At 43.3% G+C, this 11001-nt stretch overlaps 2 protein-coding genes across 2 annotated transcripts; both read left to right on the forward strand.

Moving 5' to 3' along the window:
* Positions 1-368: 368 nt before the first annotated feature.
* On the forward strand, positions 369-1428 carry LOC101472323 (olfactory receptor 4S1-like). Its single transcript, XM_004572598.3, has one exon. It carries the CDS (start codon positions 369-371, stop codon positions 1302-1304), a length of 936 nt encoding a protein of 311 aa, XP_004572655.3. The 3' UTR covers positions 1305-1428.
* A 2162-nt stretch (positions 1429-3590) lies between these two features.
* Positions 3591-4780, forward strand: LOC101476709 (olfactory receptor 52N5-like). Its single transcript, XM_076892055.1, has 2 exons — positions 3591-3659; positions 4130-4780. The coding sequence occupies exons 1-2, from the start codon at positions 3591-3593 to the stop codon at positions 4778-4780; spliced, it is 720 nt and encodes a 239-aa protein (XP_076748170.1).
* Positions 4781-11001: the final 6221 nt, after the last annotated feature.

The raw sequence follows: 11001 nt of genomic DNA on the forward strand, positions 1-11001 counted from the left end.
CCTTTTTTCTTTATGTAAGAGCTTCTTTAAGCGTCTAAAGCAGATCTGAATGAAAATGTCAGAAAACATGAAGAACGGAGGTTAAATGTTGATCTCTTTTATGTCACTGTGGTTCACTTTTGTATAGGATGAGCTCCTCAATGTGAACTCTGTTTAGTCTTTCTGAAGTGAAACAAGTACAAGTTCCCATCCTTCACTGTGCGATTCATTGAGTTTTGTTTTCCTTGCCTCCCTTAAGATTGAATTTATGTTTTTCTATGGTTACTCTGTTTAAAGAATAGTTTTGAAGTGAATACAGACTCGGTGCAGCTTGTGTTTAAACTCTGACATGATGAAGAGTTGATGATCCTTTAGCAGCTCGTTACAGGATGGAGAATAACTTTGAAATTGTGTTTGTGCTTCAGGGTCTGAACGACTCGCTGACAAACCGTCAGATCTACTTTGCCTTCGCTCTGATGTCGTACCTCTTCACCGTGTCTGTAAACCTGACCCTCATCATCACCATCAGCCTGGATAAAACGCTCCACGAGCCGATCTACATCTTCTTGTGCAGCCTTTGTTTTAATGAGATCTGTGGAGCTTCGAGTTTCTACCCAAAGCTGCTTCATGACCTTCTGACCAACTCTTATGTCATCACGTACACGGCCTGTTTGGGGCAGATGTTTGTCACTTATAGTTATATTTTCTCTGAGTTTACCAGTCTCACTGTCATGGCGTATGACCGCTACATCGCCATCTGCAAACCACTGCAGTACCGGATGCTGATGACAGCTCAGAAGGTAGCCCAGCTTCTGATGCTCACCTGGTGCTTCTCAGTTTTTGAAACGGCAGTGGGCACCGTCCTGACCGCCAGGCTGCCGCTCTGCGGACGCCACATCCCCAAGATATTCTGCACTAACTGGGAGGTGGTCAAACTGTCATGCTCTGACTCGACCCTCAACAATATCTATGCGTTCATGTTGATATTTTCACACCTGTCACAGACTGCACTAATCATGGTGTCGTACGTCCACCTGATACGAGCTGCCATCAGATCTCAAGCCGACCGCAGGAAATTCATGCAGACGTGTCTGCCACACCTCATTACACTGCTGGTCTTCACCACCTCACTGATGTTTGATACCATGTACTCTCGTTACAGCGGCGGCAGTACAATGAAGGCCCTGCAGAATGCATTAGCTGCTCAGTTCCTGGTGGTCCCACCCCTCGTCAATCCCATCATCTATGGCTTGAACCTGCAGCAGATCAGGTCCAGGATGGTCCACAGGTTCACCCACCGGACTGGGACATTCAGGAAAAACTAAGCCATGTTAATGAAATCAAACATGAAGAAAACATAGGAAGATGAAGTTATTTTCTAATCTTCTGTTCAAGTCAACCAAAATATGTGGATAGAATTCAGTTAAAACTAATAAAGTCCAATCCTAAAATGTCACTTTTGGTTCTTAGTACTTTAAGTTAAAGTTTATGTTTCATTGTTTTAGTGTCCTGTGCTCGAAGGGTCAAAGAATGATCACTCTGTTCCTTTCATTTGTTTAAAGGAATCTGTGTAAAGATTGGTTAGATTCTAGTAAATGCTAAAACTCCTTGTTACTTCCCACCTTTAAACCGTTGTACTCACACCGGCTGCAATGAAACTGGATGAAAAAATGTTATGAAATCCACATGAAAAGCACCATCCCAGCCACGTTGGGCACCCTGCAGCACACACACTTTTAGTGTCACTGCTGCCCTTCATACTGCCGTCACTAGAGGGCAGCGACACTTATGTATGAACGCTGCTCATCAACTTCTCTTCAGTATCCAGTACTGTGATACCACACAGACTAACTCTGGATACTGTAGCTCCTATGAAAACCTCAAATCAGAAGTACCTGACTCCGTGGTATAATTCTCAGACACGTAGCCTAAAGCAGATGACTCGTAAGCTGGAGAGTCACAAATTTAGAGGATCATCATTTAGCCTGGAGAAATAGTTTGCTGCTTTATAAGAAAGCCCTCCGCAAAGCCAGAACATCTTACTATTCATCACTGATTGAAGAAAATAAGACCAACCCCAGGTTTCTCTTCAGCTCTGTAGCCAGGCTGACAAACAGTCAGAGCTCTGTTGAGCCAACCATCCCTTTAACATTAACTAGTAATGACTTCATGAACTTCTTCACAAATAAATTTTTATCATTAGAGAAAAAATTACCAGTAATCATCCCACAGATGTAATATTATCTACAGCTACTCTTAGTACCATTGATGTTAAGTTAGACTCTTTTTCTCCAGTTGATCTTTCTGAGTTAACTTCAATAATTACTTCCTCCAAACCATCAACGTGTCTTTTAGACCCCATTCCTACAAAACTGCTCAAAGAAGTCCTGCCATTAATTAATGCTTCGATCTTAAATATGATCAACCTATCTCTAATGATTGGCTATATATATAAAGTGGAACCCTGACTTACGAACACCCCATTTAACAAAAAATTCATGTCCAAAAGTCTCCTTCTATTTCAGTCACATAGTTATAAGTGCACTCACTGGAAATATCTGCTGATAAGTTCCACTTTGTTCTTACTGTTTGCTGCGGTGATGACCTCACATGCTTTTATGACGGTCCTGCCGTATCACGAGTCCTGGGAGCACTAGGCATGTTTTTCTCCATGGTCGTGTCCAAATTCCTGGGCTGCTTCCTCCTGAGGCCGCATTTGTAGACCGATTACGTCACAGCGACGCGCCGAAGGCTGTCCAAATTCGTAGACTCCTCCGAATGCAGCCGACAAATGCGTCCTCATTTTCCCCGAATTTGAAGGATGGGGTCGGGTGTGTCCTTCGTGGCCCACCATATCCCAGAATTCATAGCGCGGCCCAGCCAAACTCCAGTTTCCAACGATGGCGGCCGCTACTAAGTTTTAAAATTACTCTTACTAATCTTTCTGGGTCACAAAATAAACTTTTAACATATTTTCAGGCGAGAAAGTAGCTGTGTAAACATCAAATATCTGCTCGGTTTATCAAGATATCGCATATTTGCAAAAGTGCTTCGACGTTTTCGGAGACGTCTGTTACCCACCAGCTTGATAGCTAGCCGGGAGCTCGAGGGTCACTGGAGCCGCCGAGAACGGCACAACTCCCGGCACATCATGTTCAGATCATCGCGGACTTTCACTACTCAGGTTAAACGTGATGTATAACTCACTTAGACAACCTAAAAATGTTATTGTTGGGCTTTTTTCAGTGTTTTATTTGTTCGTGAGTAAATCAGTTTGGCTGAGATTAAAGTTATTAGATTCGATAAAATAAAACTTTATTAATCCCCCGGGTGGGTTCTTCCTTGGTGTTTACACAGCTGAATAAAAGTCAAACAGAAAACTAATTGAACAGAAGTATGAGACGGTCGAGAATTTACTCCAGTGTCCTGTTATATTTTAGATAGCAAGGAGCAGACGGCTGAGTTTATTAAACTCCACCCAGACAGCGGTGACGCAAATCAGAAGGCTGGACCGTCCAATTTCCCCAGCCGTTTACTTCCGGCCTACCCGACCTTCTGAGGACCCGGCCCACGTTGACCGCGAAGGCCGGGTCCTCAAGAGGATGCAGCCCATGAATTTGGACACGACCCATGAGTGCGGGGGAATAGCGATCTCCAGCCGTGTGCGTTCCTGCACAAATGTGAGACAAAATCCCTCCAGTTCTACGAATCCATTTCTACTTATAGCACGGGTTGTACTTTGACAATAATTACAGGGGGTTTATGCTAGGAGATTTGTCGAGATTGGTAGAGGCATGTGACTTACCACGGTAGCCTTTGTTGCGGGTTGGATCTGTGCACCGCAGTTGGGTTATTTAGCCACTAGAGGGCACTGAAGACCATGTAATTGTCAACTTTTCCTAACTTTGGGGCATTAGGTCCTTTCTGTTGCCTCACATATGCAGGTATTCTTGTTTCCTGCCTGTTCAAATGGGATTGTGGGACTTTCTTGTGTCAGAGCCTTCACCTCTGAGCATTATTTGTGTTACAGTTCATTATATTGGTGTGATGTTGGGAAGTGATGATTGTTATATTTACATGTGATAATTGTGTAGAGGTGTAGATACTGTAGGTTCAGTGAATGCTTAAATTGTACTGATTAGATTTGCAGCTCAGTAACTTAGCCGTCATGTCTTATGACAGATATCTTGCAATATGTTTTCCTCTTCAATATCACACACGTATGAGTCCATGCAAGGTATCCATGCTCATTGTTCTAACGTGGTTTTCCTCATTTCTTGGAATCACTCTTTTGATTTCTCTGAGTGCTCCTCTGCAGCTGTGTGGGAACATCATTAACAAAGTGTACTGTGACAACTATTCTGTTGTTAAACTGGCCTGTTCTGACACCACAGTCAATAACATCTATGGAATACTTGGTGCTATTTTCATAACCATATCCTCTGTCACTCTGATTCTCTACACCTACATGAGGATCCTCAAAGTCTGTTTTTCTGGATCCAAACAGACGCGACAGAAAGCCGTCAGCACCTGCACGCCTCACCTCGCTTCTCTGCTCAACTTTTCATGTGGTTCCTTCTTCGAAACTGCACAAAGTAGATCCAACATGAAACATGTCCCAAATATGGTGCGTATTTTTTTATCATTATATTGGCTCATATGCCCACCGCTCTGTAATCCTTTACTTTATGGACTGAGTCTGACCAAAATCCGGATCATATATAAAGGTCTAATCTTTGTAAAATGCAGGTGCTTGATGTTGAAACTTAGACAAGGCAGTGCATTAGTAAAGAGGAAATGAGAGTAAGAGGGTTGTGGGCTGCTGGCTCATGCTCAATTTACTGTTGACAGTTTATGAGAATAAAGTCATCTCTTATTATCGCTTTATTTATCATAACTCACTATTAATTTATTGTTTAAATCCTTTGATCATTTGCTCTCATGTCAGCTACCATAAAGACACCTGCATACAGACTAAATCTGAACAAAACTGAAACAAATGCAAACTTTAACCTGTAATTCTTTGCTAAAATATACATCGGTACTTTAGTCATTAAATATGTGACCTCAGTTTTTAAAAAAATATTTTTTCTTTTCCTGAATTTTCTGAGTTTAAGACTTTGAAGCGTGTCACATCTTGTTTAAGAAATCACTGTGATCATTTCATTTTGCTGCTATCATCAAACACAATGTTTGAATAATTTATTTTTTTATGAATAAAAATTTGTTGTAACTATGTGCCTGAAAACAAAAGCAGAATTACATTTTACTTTCGATTTGTAGCTCAAATGCAATTATATTTAAAGCAGTGTCATTGGTAGGCAGCTACTAGGCCAAATGATTTAAGTTTTATTCAGTCATCACAAATTACACATATTGCTCTTTAGTTTGAAGCCTAATCTTGAAAGTAGAGATAGTGTCTGTCTCCTGAATCCAAACTGAAGCTGGTTCCACAGAAGAGGGGCCTGAAAAACTTAAAATGGCGCCGGTGAGGTCGGCTGCCGTGCTGGATGCTCTGCCCTAACTTCTCCACTTTTTGCAGTTTTTCGTCACTTTTTGCTATATCTGCGATAATCTTGCATGGGCATCATGCAAAACACACGAATCCGCTACAGTAGAGACACTTTGGTTTCTATTGGTCTGCAGTACACGAACATTTCACCATGTTTAACTCCGGACCCAACCTGGCCAAAGGAGATCCTGAGAGAGAACAAAGGACGCGACCCTAAGCGACGGCCTCGAGGTAAAAGAGCCGGCATCAGGAACAGGCTACGGGCTCGCGCACACCGCGCACCCATGCCCAGTATCCTGCTAGCCAATGTTCAATCCATCGAGAACAAGCTTGATGACCTCAGAGCCAGAATCAAGTTCCAGAGAGACATTCGGGACTGCAACCTCCTCTGCTTCACTGAGACTTGGCTGAACCCAGCGATACCAGACCACGCCGTGCAGCCGACGGGGTTCTTTTCGGTTTACCGCATGGACAGGACAATGGAGTAGGGGAAGAAAAGAGGTGGTGGAGTGTGTTTGATGGTGAACAACAGATGGTGCGACAGCACAAACATCTCCCCACTCACACGCTCTTGCTCGCCCAATCTGGAGCTTTTGATCGTTAAGTGTCGCCCTTTCTATCTCCCTCGGGAATTCACTGCGGTCATTGCCTGAACTGTTTACATTCCGCCTCACGCGGACTCGGACACTGCCTTATGTGAGCTACATGAGGCTCTCACACATCAACAAACACTTCACCGAGATGCCGCACTCATTGTTATGGGAGATTTTAACAGAGTGAATCTCAAACGGACATTTCACAACCTTCACCAGCACATCAACTGCCCCACCCGGGGCACGAGGACATTAGACCACTGCTACACCCCGTTCAAGAACTGTTACAAGGCTCAACCCCTGCCGGCATTTGGAAAATCAGACCATGCCGCCATCTTCCTCATGCCTGCTTACAAACAAAGGCTAAAGCAGCAACCGCCAATCAGGAGGGAGGTCGCTCACTGGACGGACCAATCGGTGGCCGCGCTGCAGGACGCACTGGATGACGCAGACTGTGACATGTTTCGGCGCAGCTCTGCTGACATCAACATGTTTACGGAAGCGGTTGTGGGATTTATCGGGAAACTAGCGGACGACACAGCAGAAAGAACTATCATCCGAACGTTTCCCAACCAGAAGCCGTGGGTGGATAAAAGCATCCGCGACGCTCTGAGATCACGCACCGCTGCTTACAATGAAGGGCTTGTCTCCGGTAATATGGACCTATACAAGGCTGCGTCCTACAACGTGCGCAGCGCGGTCCGAAAGGCAAAGCGGAGCTACGGGGAAAAACTAGAGTCACAGCTACGACAGTGCGACTCTAGGAGCCTGTGGAAAGGACTGCGGACTATAACGGACTATAAACGACCAGCTTCTTCAATGACGAATGCCGATGCTTCACTGGCTGATGAGCTGAACATGTTTTATGCTCGCTTCGACGCCGCAGCAATTAAAACAACAAACGGCTGCGCGCGCTCGGAGTGCACCAGTGAAGAAAATGCATTCGTCATCACAGAGCATGCCGTGAGGAACACCTTCAGGAGGGTGAACACCAGGAAGGCAGCAGGACCAGATGCAATCCCTGGCCGGGTCCTTAGAGCCTGCGCTGACCAGCTAGCACCGGTGTTCACGGAGATCTTCAACCTCTCCCTGGCCCAAGCTGTGGTTCCCACGTGCTTCAAACAGTCCATTATTGTCCCTGTTCCAAAGAAACAACAGCCCGCTTGCCACAATGACTACCGTCCAGTAGCACTGACTTCAATTGTGATGAAGTGTTTTGAAAGACTGATGAGAGATCACATCACTTCTTCACTTCCTCCCACCATCGACTCACTTCAGTTTGCTTACCGGACTAATCGTTCCACAGACGATGCCATATCTCACCTGCTCCACACATCCCTGAGTCACCTGGACACTGGCAGAGGGAATTATGTTAGGATGCTGTTCGTGGACTACAGTTCAGCATTCAACACAATAATTCCCTCTAAGCTTTTCACCAAGTTGACGGATCTAGGACTCAGCTCATCACTGTGTCAGTGGATCCTCAACTTCCTCACAGACAGACCCCAATCAGTGAGGGTGGGAAACAAGTCTCCCCCTCCATCTCACTCAGCACTGGAGTGCCTCAGGGCTGTGTTTTAAGCCCCCTGCTGTACTCACTGTACACTTATGACTGTGTAGCCACATCCGACACCACCTCCATTGTCAAGTTTGCTGACGACACTGCTGTTGTGGGCCTGATCTCCGACAACATCGAGACGGCCTACCTGGAGGAGATTAGGAACCTGGAGACCTGGTGCCAGGAGAATAACCTCCTCCTAAACATCAGCAAGACTAAGGAGCTGATCGTGGACTTCACTACAAAGCAGGCGAGGAATTACAAACCCCTCATCATCAGTGGCACGCCAGTGGAGAGAGTGGACAGTTTCCGATACCTGGGTGTCCACATCACTCAGGACCTGTCATGGTCCTGTCACATCAACACCCTGGTTAAGAAAGCCCGTCAGCGTCTCTTCTTCCTCGGAAGACTTAGAGACTTCCATCTGCCACTGAAGGTGCTCAAGAACTTCTACTCCTGCACCATCGAGAGCGTCCTGACGGCAAACATCTGCACCTGGTTTGGGAACAGCACCAAGCAGGACAGACGAGATCTGCAAAGGGTGGTGCGCTCGGCAGAACGCATCATTCAATCAGAGCTCCCTGACCTGCTGTCCATCTACACCAAGCGGTGCAAGTCCAAAGCTAGGAAGATTATGATGGACCTCTCCCATCCCAACAATGGACTCTTCTCACTGTTGAGGTCTGGGAAGCGCTTCCGCTCCCTTAAAGCCAAAACAGAGAGAATGAGGAGGAGCTTCTTCCCCCAGGCTATTCGGGGCCTGAACCAGGTGTAGGACTGGACTCTCCCACACATCACTACACGCACCACCACACATTTCCTATAATCCTATAATTCCTATAATTTATAATCCTTATCTTTATAATCTCTTCTGCTATTTGCACATTCTTTACTGTAAATTCCTAAGTTAATTTGTAAATTTTTGTAGTAAATTGTAAATATTGTAAAACTTTCTTCTGTCATTTAATGGTCGGGCATTGTACAGCTACAAGCATTTCACCCCCATGTCATACTGTGTATGGTTGTGTGTGTGTGACAAATAAAATTTGAATTTGAAATTTGAATTTGAAAACTGAAGGCTCTGCCTCCCATTCTACTTTTAAATACTCTAGGAACAATTCTCACTGTTAAAGGCCTTAAAGGTGTTTGGGTGACAATCATTCCACCCCGGAAAAACAACAGCTCAAAGAATCATTAAACACTCGTGCCAGTGTGTGGCACTGATAGGAAAGAGGCCAAAAGTGCTGCAGAGATGGATTTGCTGCAGCAGTATCTGATTTCTGAGAGCTTGTGGGAAATTTGCAATAATTTTTTAAAATTCAACTAATAAACTCACAACATAGAAAAGCATCAACAATTTTTTGTTTTCTCTTATCTTTTTATTTTAATTAATAATTTTTATGGAACATAAATGTATTCTTGTTGAAAGGCCATTTTTACAGTTCAAAGTTAATTACTGATTTTTAACTTTCTTCAGGTTTGATCTTTGGCATTGTTATGATCCAATGTTGTCAGTGTTTGTTTTATGTGTGGTTCCTCCCACCAGACGATGGCTGTGGGTCTTTTTCCCCTTTTCTTTCTTAGGGGTGGACACCTGGGCGTGCCTGCTGAGTAGTTGGGTGGAGTCTCTTCCTGTCCTGGGACTGGATAATTGGTTGATCACCTCCAGTATTTAACATTCCCTGATCTGTAAACGTGTATTCATAGCCTAAAAACTCTTCACCTACTAAGAACTGTTATATTTCCGTCATATATATAACTCGAAAAGCTCTTGATAAACATGTGAAGCACTAATAAGCTAACAGTGTTTTTAATGTTAGAAGTGGTTACACATCACAGTGTGTTCAGTTACATCTCTGAGAGCAACGATGTTGCATTACAAACTAAAAATGTACAATGAATTTAGTTTCCTTTTTTAACTTTGGGGGGAATAAAATATATTTATTGATATATTATGAAATTCTTACTTGGTTCCCAGTCAGCCGAGGATTTAATATTTTTGTTTGGAAAATGGAAAAAATATGTTTTTTTATGGTTTTGAGTTGAGTGTATTTCCTATAAACATGTGGTTTGTGCCCCAGCTGCAGGGGAGGCTGGAACAGCTAGCAGCCATGAGCTAATTAAGCCTCTCCTTGTTTTACGCTGGGACTGGGCCAGAAGGAGAGAAGCTGACAGCGAGGAGGCTGGTGCTGTACACTAAAGCTGACCAGTCATTAGTGCAAAAGCACTGAGTAAAAGCTGTATAAAACAATAAAGAGTTATACTGGACTGGAAATGCTGCATCCTGTTTGTGGTCAGCCTCTAAATTTAGAAGCTCGTTACAGTGATGAAAGCTGTAGGTGCTGGCTTGCTGGTACCTTTGCTAACCTTCAGTTATCACCACACTTTATTTAGCTTCCAAGACATGATTTGTTATCATTGTTGAGCTATTTCAGAACTTGTATTTGGAATTACTTGTCACATGAAAAATGAGTTTAGGCTCTGTGGAGTCTGGAAAGAGAGTAACTGGAATTTTGTTTCTGTTGTTTTCGAGAAACTTACAAAACCTCCTCAGGCTCATCCGTGTCCTGTAACACTTTCTAGCACTGGATTTACTAACCCTGGGCAAATTTGCTTAAAAGTACAGTGAATGCAACTTTGACACCTGTACCTTGAATGCATCACCGATTAAACACTTAACAATATTATGTTATTATCTCCCTGGCATATTGAATCACTTATTTACTGAGGGGCAACCGATCCGGCTAACTTTGCCCTGAGCTGTTAATGTACATTCAGGACAGTAACTAAGACAGATGTTTATTGCTGTGGTTATATTAGGCAGAAAACACGTAAAACATAAAAAAGCCACCATGAGAATAATCATAGAAATAATCTGAGTTATTTTCCCAAACAGTCAACCCATTTTTTCAACTCCTGACAGGAACATTTAATAAAAACATATCCAATTTTGTCAATGTTCATTCTGATCTTTTTATTTCAACTTATTGAATTTATTTATTTATTTATTTTAATATATTTTGATACTAAAACATGTTTATTTTTACTCATGTACAGGTGTTAAAATTGAAATTGGCAGGTGGGGAACCCTGAGATAGATGAAGCAGTGCCAAAAGGGGGATTTTTATTTTCCCCTTTACTTACTTCCCCAGCTTATTGAATTTAAAGAAATATACCACAGTTTCCACATCAAGCATTTGCATTTTACCAAAAATCAGAATTTTACATTCGATGTGGACTTTGGTCAGATTCAGTCCGTAGAGCACAGGATTGAAGAGCGGCTGAAATGTGAGCCAATATAAAGATAAAAAAAATACACAACAGATTTGGGACGTGTTTCATATCAAGTCTGTTTTGCA

Source organism: Maylandia zebra, linkage group LG14, assembly GCF_041146795.1.
Source record: "Maylandia zebra isolate NMK-2024a linkage group LG14, Mzebra_GT3a, whole genome shotgun sequence".
In the NCBI taxonomy this organism is placed as follows: domain Eukaryota; kingdom Metazoa; phylum Chordata; class Actinopteri; order Cichliformes; family Cichlidae; genus Maylandia; species Maylandia zebra.

Coding starts and splice junctions, on each gene's coding strand:
- LOC101476709 (XM_076892055.1), top strand. CDS start 3,591: ATGAATTTGGACACGACCCATGAGTGCGGGGGAATAGCGATCTCCAGC. Junction 3,660..4,129: donor GTGTGCGTTCCTGCACAAAT/GTGAGACAAAAT, acceptor TTAGATTTGCAG/CTCAGTAACTTAGCCGTCAT.
- LOC101472323 (XM_004572598.3), top strand. CDS start 369: ATGGAGAATAACTTTGAAATTGTGTTTGTGCTTCAGGGTCTGAACGAC.